The 13,542-nt window shown below is 54.5% G+C and overlaps 1 protein-coding gene and 1 non-coding gene across 2 annotated transcripts; both read right to left on the bottom strand.

The window, feature by feature from the left end:
- Positions 1-877: 877 nt before the first annotated feature.
- LOC139243067 (noelin-3-like) lies at positions 878-8,267 on the bottom strand. Its single transcript, XM_070870662.1, has 4 exons — positions 8,112-8,267; positions 7,445-7,664; positions 6,227-6,333; positions 878-1,573 (listed from the first exon to the last, which is right to left on the bottom strand). The coding sequence occupies exons 1-4, from the start codon at positions 8,256-8,258 to the stop codon at positions 878-880; spliced, it is 1,170 nt and encodes a 389-aa protein (XP_070726763.1). The 5' UTR covers positions 8,259-8,267.
- On the bottom strand, positions 5,512-5,708 carry LOC139243068 (U2 spliceosomal RNA). Its single transcript, XR_011589485.1, has one exon. It is a non-coding gene; the product is annotated as a U2 spliceosomal RNA (small nuclear RNA).
- Positions 8,268-13,542: the final 5,275 nt, after the last annotated feature.

The raw sequence follows: 13,542 nt of genomic DNA, 5'->3' as shown, positions 1-13,542 counted from the left end.
TGACCTCTCTCCCTCCCTCCCTCCCTCTCTCTGACCTCTCTCCCTCCCTCACTGTATTCAGTCACACCTCCCTCCCTCTGACCTCTCTCCCTCCCTCCCTCCCTCCCTCCCTCTGACCTCTCTCCCTCCCTCACTGTATTCAGTCACACCTCCCTCACTCCTCCCTCCCTCCCTTCTCTTTCCCTCTGTTGGTGTCTCGGTTTACCGCTCTATCGCAGGTCTTTATTCCATCGCTCTGCTTGTTGCGGGTCTTGCACTCTGAATCCCAGCACAGTAAATGAATATATTACAGCTTTTCTCTTTAATCTGGACATTTATGAAAGATGTTGCTTGCTGATACATTTTACAAAAGAACAAGTAAATGAGCTCCGAGAGAACATTGCAATGAAAGGCTGATTACTGCAATGGCTGGAATTACATCGATCAAACACTGTGCAAGGTTGAACCTCCTGCACCTTGCTGTGAACACACCAACAATTCGAGCAGAACGGTTCAGGCAGCACGACACTACTGGACGAGCAAAGGACAAGATGGAAACAACTTGGAACGAAAAGCAAGATGTCAAGTCCCACTTGAATGATCTTACTGTGGTTATAAAGTTATACAAAAGTTGGTTTATATAAAGAAATCACTTGTATTAAAAACAAAGAAGCAAAGATGACAAATCCATACAGTTCAGGTGGCAAGGCCTGTGGTCTCGATGAATAAGGCAAATGGACAGACTTCATGTGGAGACAGCAATTGGTCATGCTGTGTTTACATAGGGACTCCGCACAAAGTCCGCGGACCTGCCTTCCTTTCACTGGACACTTGCACGTCGGGGCGGGGAAAGGAAGCTTACAAAATGTCTGGTGGATGCTAGACGGGTTGTGGGAGACTACTGGTCGCTGGGGAACTGTGGCTCCTCCTGGGTCTGAATGACATGAAACAAGGTGACGTTGAAGAGGACCTGGTGACCGTTGTTCCAAGCGTACAGCATGCGGTCCCTGGCATTGTAGTCCAGCATGGAGATGTGGAAGTACTGGTTGTGGAAGGGGATGTCGGTGTACTCGTAGCTGGAGGTCTTGGTGGAGTAGGCGAAGTAGACCTTGGCCCCGGTCAGGTGCGAATTGGTGACATACAGCGTGCCGCAGATCATGAACGCCTCTCCAGCGCTGCGCTTGGGGTAGCCCGTGTTCCAGCTCCGCCGCACTGCCAGGGTTTGGCCATCCAGTTCGCTGATCACAATGTTCCCTGCGTTCTGGTTGGTGGCATACACGGCCCAGATCCCGCCCTCGTCGGCCATCAGGTCGATGTCGGAGAAGCCGCCCCAGGTATAGGGGTAGATGTTGTTGAAGCCAGCGTACTCCAGGCTGCGCTGTGCCAGCACCGAGCCGCTCTCGAAGCTGTACTTGACCAGCGTGTTGCTCTGGTACTTGTTGAAGTAGAGCGAGCCGTTGTAGACCAGGTGGTTGGTGCCGGCCCAGGGGTAGGGCAGGCGGTACAGCCGGTAATCCTCGCCACTCACAAAGTCCGCCACAGACTTGTACTCGCGAACCACTTTACTGCTGGTGTAACCGTCCATGTACCACACCTGTAGGACAAATAACACAGGCTGGCTCAGACTGCAGGCTCCAACACTCAGACAAAAAGCAGGAAACTATAGACCAGTTAGCCTAACATCTGTGGTTGGGAAAATGTTGGAGTCCATTATTAAGGAAGCAGTAACAGGACATTTGGAAAAGCAGAGTCAGCATGGATTTATGAAAGGGAAATCATGTTTGACAAATTTGCTGGAGTTCTTTGAGGATGTAATGAACAGGGTGAATAAAGGGGAACCAGTGGATGTGGTGTATTTGGATTTCCAGAAGGCATTTGACAAGGTGTCACATAAAAGGTTACTGCAAAAGATAAAAGTTCACGGGGTTGGGGGTAATATATTAGCATGGATAGAGGATTGGCTAACTCACAGAAGACAGAGTCGGGATAAATGGTTCATTCTCTGGTTGGCAACCAGTAACTAGTGGAGTGCCACAGGGATCAGTGCTGGGACCCCAACTATTTACAATCTATATTAATGACTTGGAAGAAGGGACTGAGTGTAATGTGGCCAAGTTTGCTGATAACAAAGATGGGAGGAAAAGCAATGTGTGAGGAGGACACAAAACATCTGCAAAAGTACATAGACAGGCTAAGTGAGTGGGCAAAAATTTGGCAGATGGAGAGTAATGTTGGAAAGTGTGAGGTCATGCACTTTGGCAGAAAAAAAAATCAAAGAGCAAGTTATTATTTAAATGGAGAAAGATTGCAAAGTGCCGCAGTACAGCGGGACCTGGGGGTACTTGTGCATGAAACACAAAAGGTTAGTATGCAGGTACAGCAAGTGATCAGGAAGGTCAATGGTATCGTGGCCTTTATTGCAAAGGGGATGGAGTATAAAAGCAGGGAAGTCTTACTACAGTTGTACAGGGTATTGGTGATGCCACACCTGGAGTACTGCGTGCAGTTTTGGTTTCCATATTTACAAAAGGATATACTTGCTTTGGAGGCAGTTCAGAGAAGGTTCACTCGGTTGATTCCGGGGATCAGGGGGTTCACGTATGAGGAAAGGTTGAGGAGGTTGGGTCTCTACTCATTGGAATTCAGAAGAATGAGAGGTGATCTTATTGAAACGTATAAGATTATGAGGGGGCTTGACAAGGTGGATGCAGAGAGGATGTTTCCACTGATGGGGGAGACTAGAACTAGGGGGCATGGTCTTAGAATAAGGGGCCGCCCATTTAAAACAGAGATGAGGAGGAATTTCTTCTCTCAGAGGGTTGTAAATCTGTGGAATTCACTGCCTCAGAGAGCTGTGAAAGCTGGGACATTGAATATATTTAAGACAGAAATAGACCGTTTCTTAACCGATAAGGGGATAAGGGGTTATGGGGAGCGGGCGGGGAAGTGGAGCTGAGTCCATGATCAGATCAGCCATGATGGTATTAAATGGATAGCAGGCTCGAGGGGCTGAATGGCCGACTCCTGCTCCTATTTCTTATGTTTTTATGTAAATCTCAGCAGATCAGGCAGCATCTGTGGAGAGAGAAACAGAGTTAATGTTTCGGGTCGATGCTGCCTGACCCGCTGAGATTCAAATCATTTCTACAGCCCCTTTCACAATCTCAGGATGTCCCAACGTACTTCACAACCAGGCAAGTGCTTTTCAAGTGTAGTCACTGTGGTGATTTAGGAAATGCAGCAGCAAATTTGCAATTTATATACAGCAAGGTCCCACCAAGAGCAATAGAAACATAGAAAATAGGTGCAGGAGTAGGCCATTCAGTCCTTCGAGCCTGCACCACCATTCAATAAGATCATGGCTGATCATTCACCTCAGTACCCCTTTCCTGCTTTCTCTCCATACCCCTTGATCCCTTTGGCCGTAAGGGTCATATCTAACTCCCTCTTGAATATATCTAACGAACTGGCCTCAACAACTTTCTGTGGTAGAGAATTCCACAGGTTCACCACTCTCTGGGTGAAGAAGTTTCTCCTCATCTTGGTCCTAAATGGCTTACCCCTTATCCTTAGACTGTGACCCTGGTTCTGGAACTCCCCAACATCGGGAACATTCTTCCTGCCTCTAACCTGTCCAATCCCGTCAGAATTTTATATGTTTCTATGAGATCCCCTCTCATTCTTCTAAACTACAGTGGATACAAGCCCAGTTGATCCAGTCTCCCCTCATATGTGAGTCCCGCCATCCCGGGAATCAGTCTGGTGAACCTTCGCTGCACTCCCTCAATAGCAAGAACGTCCTTCCTCAGATTAGAAGACCAAAACTGAACATAATATTCCAGGTGAGGCCTCACCAAGGCCCTGTACAACTGCAGTAAGACCTCCCTGCTCCTATACTCAAATCCTCCAGCTATGAAGGCCAACATACCAATGAGATAATGACCAGATATTCTGCTTTTAGTGATGTTGATTAAAGGATAAATATTGGCCAGGACACTGGGGAGCACTCCCCTGCTCTTGAAAATAGTATCCGAGAGACCATTACTTCCACCTGAGAGAGCAGTTTAATGTATCATCTGAAATATGTCAGTGCTGCAATCCCCTCCGACAGTGCAACGCTCCCTCAGTACTGCCCCTCCGACAGTGCAGCACTCCCTCTGAATTGACCCACCCTCAGTACTGACCCTCCCACAGTGCAGCGCTCCCTCAGTACTGCCCCTCTGACAGTGCAGCACTCCCTCAGTATTGCCCCTCCGACAATGCAGCACTCCCTCACTGCCCCTCCGACAGTGCGCCGCTCCCTCAGTATTCCCCTCCGATAATGCAGCACTCCCTCACTGCCCCTCCGACAGTGCGACGCTCCCTCTGAATTGACCCACCCTCAGTACTGACCCTCCCACAGTGTACTGCACCCTGAGGACTGTCCCTCCGACAGTGCAGCACTCCCTCAGTACTGCCCCTCCGACAGTGCGGCGCACCCTCAGTGGGGGAGGTGGGGTAGACTGTGTCCAGTGTCACTGGGGGTTGCGGGGGGACTGCGCAGCTGCAACCTATCTTCATAAGTCAACCCCCTCATCTCCAGAATCAACCGAGTGAACCTTCTCTGAACAGCCTCCAATGCAAGTATATCCTTTCGTAAATACAGAGACCAAAACTGTACGCAGTACTCCAGGTGTGGTCTCACCAATACCCTGTACAGTTGTAGCAGGACTTCTCTGCTTTTATACTCTATCCCCCTTGTAATAAAGACCAATATTCCATTGGCCTTCCTGATCACTTGCTGTACCTGCATACTAACCTTTTGTGTTTCATGCACAAGGACCCCCAGGTCATAGAAACATAGAAACATAGAAAATAGGTGCAGGAGTAGGCCATTCAGCCCTTCTAGCCTGCACCGCCATTCAATGAGTTCATGGCTGAACATGAAACTTCAGTACCCCCTTCCTGCTTTCTCGCCATACCCCTTGATCCCCCGAGTAGTGAGGACTTCATCTAACTCCTTTTTGAATATATTTAGTGAATTGGCCTCAACAACTTTCTGTGGTAGAGAATTCCACAGGTTCACCACTCTCTGGGTGAAGAAGTTTCTCCTCATCTCGGTCCTAAATGGCTTACCCCTTATCCTTAGACTGTGACCCCTGGTTCTGGACTTCCCCAACATTGGGAACATTCTTCCTGCATCTAACCTGTCTAAACCCGTCAGAATTTTAAACGTTTCTATGTACTGTAGCATTTTGCAATCTTTCTCCATTTAAATTATAATTTGCTTTTCTATTTTTTCTGCCAAAGTGGATAACCTCACACTTTCCCACATTGTACTCCATCTGCCAAATGTTTGCCCACTCACTGAACCTGTCTATATCCCTTTGCAGATTTTGTGTGTCACACACTGATCGATATTGAGGTTCACTTTTTTTAAAAATTAAATTCGTAGCCAATCTTTCCAATTCTTTGTCAAATCACAAACGCCAGAGGTCACCTTGCACACATCAAGGATCACTCTGCGCCAATGCTCTTAGCCAAAAGGCCTAGAGCCACTGCACCGTTCCTGGAAGTACTGCAATACCAGGTTCGTGCCATGGAGGTGGATGGGTCAAGCCCCCCACCCACCTCCTATTTCCAAAAAGCATAGGAGAACCACCTTCCTGATCCAGGGAGAACCACTTTGGGGTCATGGTTACTCCCCTGTCAGGTCAGTTACGCATGATCTTAGCCAAAAGGCCGGATATTGAGGTTCAGTTTTTTTTTTTGTAAATTCGTAGCCAATCGTTCCAATTCTTTGTCAAATCACAAACGCCAGAGGTCACCTTGCACATGCCAAGGATCACTCTGCGCCAATGCTCTTAGCCAAAAGGCCTAGAGCCACTGCACCGTTCCTGGAAGTACTGCAATACCAGGTTCGTGCCATGGAGGTGGATGGGTCAGGTCCCCCACACACCTCCGTGGAGGTGGATGGGTCAACCCTCCCCATTGAGGTTCAGTTGCCATTACCCACGCATTCTACCAGTTTATTAATGCCTTCCTGAATTTGGGCGCAATCCTGCTCTGCATTAACTACATCCCCAATTTGGTGTCTATGGCAAATGTTGAAATTTTACTTCCGATTCCCGAGCACAAATGGTTTGTGGCCCCAGCACCGATCCTTGTGGAATGACACTGCCCACCGTTTGCCAATGGGAGTAACTCGCTTTAACCCCCACTCGGTGTCGTGCCGTGTAGCCAGCTTGCTCTCTGAGGTTTCACAAACCTTATTGTCTTTGTCTGTTGCCAGAGGGTCCATCATCCACGCTCCGAAACGGGTCCCCGAGGTTTTCACTGTGATGGGGAGACTGATTTCCATCAGCTTGCCACAGGCTGCAATAGCAATCGACAAACATTTCACTGGGGCGACAATAAATATCATGAGAATAAGCTGCTCTCCGTGTCCCCAGAGGAGGCTGTGATGGGAGAAAGCTCCACATTCACACTCGGCCAGCACACTCAAAGGGCCGCTGTTCAAAGGGGGAAAGATTCAAAGCTGATATTTCAGTGAGCGAGTGGTCAATCTATGGAACGGGTTCCCGAGGGAGACGGTGGGAGCAGTTAGTATTGGTTCACACAAAGGTAAATGAGAGAGAATTCACCCAGAAAATGCCATGTTGTGCCCCAGTACCTGAGTAATTGGGGACGTGCCGTGTGGGGGTATTGCGAGCTCGGGGGGAACAGGGGACTTTGGGTCTCTGGGTCCCAAAGCTCTCCCCCACCAGGGGTTTCCCTCACCTCGTGTCTGGGTCTGTGGGAGACGCGATGGACCCTGGGTCTATTTGTCCAGTAATTCACATGTTTGAGTAATGAAGCCAATCAGATTGTGGATTTGTCACTCTCATTCATTCATATTCCCAGTAAGGAGGAGGATAAAGGAAAGTCTCACTAAATACTACAGGTACTCCCTTCTCCAGAACTCCCTTATCCAGAACTCCCTAATCCAGAACCACCCCTCGTCCAGAACCATTCCCGACCACCGGGTGGCGCAGAGCTCATACATGAACAAATTGAAGTCCTTCCTCGCTGCCGACTCCCGCAATCACTGACCTGAGCCCGCGATCTATCCACCGCCCCCCCCTTCCTTCCCACAATGATCTCTCTGCCACACTCCCAGCCCCAATATCCCCTTGCTCAGTACCCGTACCATCTAATTTAACGTGACCTTCCCTCATCCGGAAAAATCCCTTATCCGGAACAGGCCAGGTCCCGAGGGTACCATCATCTAAAAGGGACTGAGGATTTGAGAAGAGAGACAAAAGGGAATGGGGAGCTGGTGGTTTTAGAGTGGACCTGCCCCAGTTACCACCATGCCCTGCGATTGTGAAATGCCTACATTTAGAATGCGAGACAGATTTCTTGGGTTGAACTGGGCCCACTGCACTTTCTAATCAATGCAAGTCCCATCAGACAAACGTCATGGTTTCAAACATCGCGCACTCACAGAGTTTCTTCACGCAGGCATGCAACCTGCTCTCCAGATTCAGGACTCGCCGCTGAAGCTCCTCAAAGTCATAAGCTCCGATCTCCTCCTGGATCCCAGTCAGCACTGCGGACAGGTTCCTCACCTCATCCTTGAACTGTATGATCAGCTTGCTGTCGGTCTTGTACTGCTCCAGGACAGGAATCAGCGGCAACAGCTCCTCCATTTTCACTTTCAGCTCCTGAAAAAGGTCACAAGTCAGGAGCCCAGCTTGAAGTTGTGTTGTTCACTCACTGACAGTAAAAGATTCAGTCATCCTATTATGTCTGTGATGTACCTATGAATGACTGCACGATGCAATGTGTTGTACTCAAACTATAGTGACTTCATCCTTTCTTCGTAACTCCAGAGTGAGGCAGAAGCACGGTGGGCAGCCTTTTATACTGGGCCCTGCACACCTATGCAGGTGACCCTCAGGTCTCCCACCACAGTGCCCTCTGGTGGACAGCCTCTGCCACAGGGGCAGGAAACCCCGGTCTCCACCAGTTGCACCCTCTAGTGATGCCAGCATAGTATATACACAGTGTAAACCTTATTGAAAGTACATGAGGTAACAAGTCTCCATCTTATGCAACTATACAGTGACTACACAGAGAGTATAACTATAGTCTGCATATATAACACATACCTGGAAATGTTTGCTGAGAAGGGTCTTGCGGTCATCTTCGATCTGTCGGAACTTTCCCTTCAGACCTTTCATCTGTGTTTCCATTTTCAACACATACTGAAAGTCCCTCTGCGTCCTCAGATTCAGGACCTCAATGGATTGAGACATGTTCTGCACCTTCAGTCAAACAGTAAACAAGATGGAACTGATTATAATGCAAACTGGAAAAGATGTGGTTTATATACAAGTGGAGGTAAAAGATCCCATGGCACTATTGTGGAAGAGCAGGGGAGTTCTCCCCAGTGTCCTGGGACCAATATTTATCGCCCAACTAACATCACTAAAACAGATTATCTGTTGATCATCACATTGCTGTGTGTGGGGCTTGCTGAGCACCGGTTGGCCATGAAAGGTGCTAAATAAATGCACTGCACATTCCTTCCTAACACTTTAACATTCACTTTTTTTTTTACTGTGTTCATTCTCGGGATGTGGACGTCGCTGGCAAGGCCGGCATTTATTGGCCATCCCTAATTGCCCCTTGAGAAGGTGGTGGTGAGCCGCCTTCTTGAACCGCTGCAGTCCGTGTGGTGAAGGTGCTCCCACAGTGCTGTTAGGGAGGGAGTTCCAGGATTGTGACCCAGCGACGGTGAAGGAACGGGCGATATATTTCCCAGTCAGGATGGTGTGTGACTGGGAGGGGAACGTGGAGGTGGTGGTGTTCCCATGCGCCTGCTGCCCTTGTCCTTCTAGGGGGTAGAGGTCGTGGGTTTGGGAGGTGCTGCCGAAGAAGCCTTGGCGAGTTGCTGCAGTGCATCTTGTAGATGGTGCACACTGCAGCCAGGGGGCGCCGGTGGTGGAGGGAGTGAGTGTTGGAGGTAGTGGAGGGAGTGAGTGTTGAAGGTGGTGGATGGGGGGCCAATCAAGCGGCTGCTTTGTCCTGGATGGTGTTGAGCTTCTCGAGTGTTGTTGGAGCTGCACCATCCAGGCAAGTGGAGAGTGTTCCATCACACTCCTGACTTGTGCCTTGTAGATGGTGGAAAGGCTTTGGGGAGTCAGGAGGTGAGACACTCACCACAGAATACCCAGCCTCTGACCTGCTCTTGTAGCCACAGTATTTATGTGTCTGGTCCAGTTAAGTTTCTGGTCAATGGTGACCCCCAGGATGTTGATGGTGGGGGATTCGGCGATGGGAATGTTGTTGAATGTTACTTCTGACCTTATGATGGAGGGAAGGTTATTGATGAAGCAGCTGAAGGTTGGGCCTAGGACACTGCCCTGAAGAACTCCTGCAGCGATGTCCTGGGGCCGGGATGATTGACCTGCGACCACCACAACCATCCACTTGAAATGTCTGCATTGAATAGAGTAGAAGACATACCTTCTCGAGGAGCTGGTGGAGTTGTCTGCTTCGAGCATCCCTTGAACACAGGCTTTGCTCCGGAGCCACGACTGTACAAATGCAACGCCCATCGGGATCCTGGGCAGAGCTGTACACCTGCCACCCTTCCTTAGGGCTGATGGTCTGTGGGAACAAAGAGTGAATGTTGGTGAAACCGCATTGAACCTCAGCCGTCCTTATATGGAGCAATCAGACCTGATACCATTAGACATTCATAGGGCCAGTAGAAGGCCACTCAGCCCCTCGAGCATATATCACAATCCATAGGACCAAGGAGGCCACACAGCCCCTCGAGCCTATATCACAATCCATAGGACCAAGGAGGCCACACAGCCCCTCGAGCCTATATCACAATCCATAGGGACAGGAGGAGGCCACTCAGCCCCTCGAGCCTATATCACAATCCATAGGACCAAGGAGGCCACACAGCCCCTTGAGCCTATATCACAATCCATAGGACCAAGGAGGCCACACAGCCCCTCGAGCCTATATCACAATCCATAGGACCAAGGAGGCCACACAGCCCCTTGAGCCTATATCACAATCCATAGGACCAAGGAGGCCACACAGCCCCTTGAGCCTATATCACAATCCATAGGACCAAGGAGGCCACTCAGCCCCTCGAGCCTATTCCACCAATCATTTAGATCGAGGCTGATCTGTACCTTAACCCCATTTACCCACCTGTGCCCCATATCCCTCGATACCCTTACCCAACAAATATCTCTGTGGTTTTAGATGGATTGGTAATGTTGGTAGCTGTTGAACCCCTGATCCAATCTGTGTGTGTCTCTCTCTCCAGACCCTCTCTCGATCCCTCTCTCCCTCTCTCTCTCAATAAGTTCAAACAATGGATGACATAGGATATACGACACAGAAACAGGTCACACACAACACGAACAAAATACCGCTGAAGGCTGGATTCTGGAATAAAAATAAAAACAGAAAATGCTGGAAATCTCAGCGGGTAGGGCAGCATCTGTGGACAGAGAAACAGGGTTAACGTTTCAGGTCGACGTCCTTTCGTCAGAACTGGCAATAGTTCGAGATGTACATGATTTTTAAACAAGTGTCGGGGCCGGGAAAGGAGGGAGGGGAGGAACAAACAAAAGGGAAGGTGTGTGATAGTGCGGGACACTGGAGAGATTAACTGACAGTCGGCCCAACCAGTCCGTGCCGGGGTTTATGCTCCACTCCAGTCTCCTCCCGTCTTTCCTCATTTAACCCTATCAGCACAACCCTCTATTCCCCTCTCCCCGATATGTTTATCCAGCCTCCCCTTAAATACATCGATACTATTCACCTCAACCCCTCCCTGTGGCAGCGAGTTCCACATTCTCACCCTCTCCGGGTAAAGAGCTTTCCTAATTGGGTTTCTCTCAGAGACGGTACTGGAGCGGAGAGGCTGCACCAACCAGGGGCAGACAGATGGACCGATCCGTCCGGAATTGCCCCCGGGGCTGGGAGCGGGTTTCTCCGCGTCAGTGCCCCCGGCAGCATTCCCCGGCAGGGAGCTGGGTGAGCCAGGGCAGTGCCCCCGGTGGTGAGCCTGGGCGGTGCCCCCGGTGGTGAGCCTGGGCGGTGCCCCCGGTGGTGAGTCTGGGCAGTGCCCCCGGTGGTGAGCCTGGGCGGTGCCCCCGGTGGTGAGCCTGGGCAGTGCACCCGGTGGTGAGCCTGGGCGGTGCCCCCGGTGGTGAGTCTGGGCAGTGCCCCCGGTGGTGAGCCTGGGCAGTGCACCCGGTGGTGAGCCTGGGCGGTGCCCCCGGTGGTGAGCCTGGGCGGTGCCCCCGGTGGTGAGCCTGGGTGGTGCCCCCGGTGGTGAGCCTGGGCAGTGCACCCAGTGGTGAGCCTGGGCGGTGCCCCCGGTGGTGAGCGTGGGCAGTGCCCCCAGTGGGTGAGCCTGGGCAGTGCCCCCGGTGGTGAGCCTGGGCAGTGCCCCCAGTGGGTGAGCCTGGGCAGTGCCCCCGGTGGTGAGCCTGGGCGGTGCCCCCGGTGGTGAGCCTGGGCAGTGCACCCGGTGGTGAGCCTGGGCGGTGCCCCCGGTGGTGAGCCTGGGCAGTGCACCCGGTGGTGAGCCTGGGTGGTGCACCCGGTGGTGAGCCTGGGCAGTGCCCCCAGTTGGTGAGCCTGGGTGGTGCCCCCTGGTGGGTGAGCCTGGGCAGTGCCCCCGGTGGTGAGCCTGGGCGGTGCCCCCGGTGGTGAGCCTGGGTGGTGGCCCCAGTTGGTGAGCCTGGGTGGTGCCCCCTGGTGGGTGAGCCTGGGCAGTGCCCCCGGTGGTGAGCCTGGGCGGTGCCCCCAGTGGTGAGCTGGGTGAGCCTGGGCAGTGCCCCAGGTGGGAAGCCTGGGTGGTGCCCCCAGTGGTGAGCTGGGTGAGCCTGGGCAATGCCCCCAGTAGGTGAGCCTGGGCGGTGCCCCCTGGTGGGTGAGCCTGGGCAGTGCCCCCGGTGGTGAGCCTGGGCAGTGCCCCCGGTGGTGAGCCTGGGCAGTGCCCCCGGTGGTGAGCCTGGGCAGTGCCCCCGGTGGTGAGCCTGGGCGGTGCCCCCGGTGGTGAGCCTGGGCAGTGCCCCCAGTGGGTGAGCCTGGGCAGTGCCCCCGGTGGTGAGCCTGGGCAGTGCCCCCAGTGGGTGAGCCTGGGCAGTGCCCCCAGTGGGTGAGCCTGTGCAGTGCCCCCGGTGGTGAGCCTGGGCAGTGCCCACAGTGGGTGAGCCTGGGCAGTGCCCCCGGTGGTGAGCCTGGGCAGTGCCCCCTGTGGGTGAGCCTGTGCAGTGCCCCCGGTGGTGAGCCTGGGCGGTGCCCCTGGTGGTGAGCCTGGGCAGTGCCCCCGGTGGTGAGCCTGGGCGGTGCCCCCGGTGGTGAGCCTGGGCGGTGCCCCCGGTGGTGAGCCTGGGCAGTGCCCCCGGTGGTGAGCCTGGGCGGTGCCCCCAGTGGGTGAGCCTGGGCAGTGCCCCCAGTGGGTGAGCCTGGGCGGTGCCCCCGGTGGTGAGCCTGGGCAGTGCCCCCGGTGGTGAGCCTGGGCGGTGCCCCCAGTGGGTGAGCCTGGGCGGTGCCCCCAGTGGGTGAGCCTGGGCAGTGCCCCCGGTGGTGAGCCTGGGCAGTGCCCCCAGTGGGTGAGCCTGGGCAGTGCCCCCGGTGGTGAGCCTGGGCAGTGCCCCCGGTGGTGAGCCTGGGCGGTGCCCCCGGTGGTGAGCCTGGGCAGTGCCCCCGGTGGTGAGCCTGGGCGGTGCCCCCAGTGGGTGAGCCTGGGCGGTGCCCCCAGTGGGTGAGCCTGGGCAGTGCCCCCAGTGGGTGAGCCTGGGCGGTGCCCCTGGTGGTGAGCCTGGGCAGTGCCCCCGGTGGTGAGCCTGGGCAGTGCCCCCGGTGGTGAGCCTGGGCGGTGCCCCCGGTGGTGAGCCTGGGCAGTGCCCCCGGTGGTGAGCCTGGGCGGTGCCCCCAGTGGGTGAGCCTGGGCAGTGCCCCCGGTGGTGAGCCTGGGCGGTGCCCCCGGTGGGTGAGCCTGGGCAGTGCCCCCGGTGGTGAGCCTGGGCAGTGCCCCCGGTGGTGAGCCTGGGCAGTGCCCCCGGTGGTGAGCCTGGGCGGTGCCCCCGGTGGTGAGCCTGGGCGGTGCCCCCGGTGGGTGAGCCTGGGCAGTGCCCCCAGTGGTGAGCCTGGGCAGTGCCCCCGGTGGTGAGCCTGGGCGGTGCCCCCAGTGGTGAGCCTGGGCAGTGCCCCAGTAGTGAGCCTGGGCAGTGCCCCCGGTGGTGAGCCTGGGCGGTGCCCCCGGTGGGTGAGCCTGGGCAGTGCCCCCAGTGGGTGAGCCTGGGCAGTGCCCCCGGTGGTGAGCCTGGGCAGTGCCCCCGGTGGTGAGCCTGGGCGGTGCCCCCGGTGGGTGAGCCTGGGCGGTGCCCCCGGTGGGTGAGCCTGGGCGGTGCCCCCAGTGGGTGAGCCTGGGCAGTGCCCCCAGTGGGTGAGCCTGGGCGGTGCCCCCAGTGGTGAGCCTGGGCAGTGCCCCCGGTGGTGAGCCTGGGCGGTGCCCCCGGTGGGTGAGCCTGGGCAGTGCCCCCAGTGGGTGAG

The sequence above is a fragment of the Pristiophorus japonicus genome, unplaced genomic scaffold (genome assembly GCF_044704955.1).
Source record: "Pristiophorus japonicus isolate sPriJap1 unplaced genomic scaffold, sPriJap1.hap1 HAP1_SCAFFOLD_1599, whole genome shotgun sequence".
NCBI lineage: Eukaryota > Metazoa > Chordata > Chondrichthyes > Pristiophoridae > Pristiophorus > Pristiophorus japonicus.
Note: the sequence above shows the minus strand (reverse complement) of the source record. Positions and strands in the feature narration are given on the sequence as shown.

Excerpts from the sequence above, each read along its gene's own strand:
- LOC139243067 (XM_070870662.1), bottom strand. The coding sequence starts at position 8,258 with ATGTCTCAATCCATTGAGGTCCTGAATCTGAGGACGCAGAGGGACTTT. Across the intron at positions 6,334-7,444 it reads TGCCTGCGTGAAGAAACTCT|CCTGTGGCAAGCTGATGGAA; the intron begins GTGAGTGCGCGA and ends TTGCTATTGCAG. Across the intron at positions 1,574-6,226 it reads CAACAGACAAAGACAATAAG|GTGTGGTACATGGACGGTTA; the intron begins GTTTGTGAAACC and ends TTTGTCCTACAG.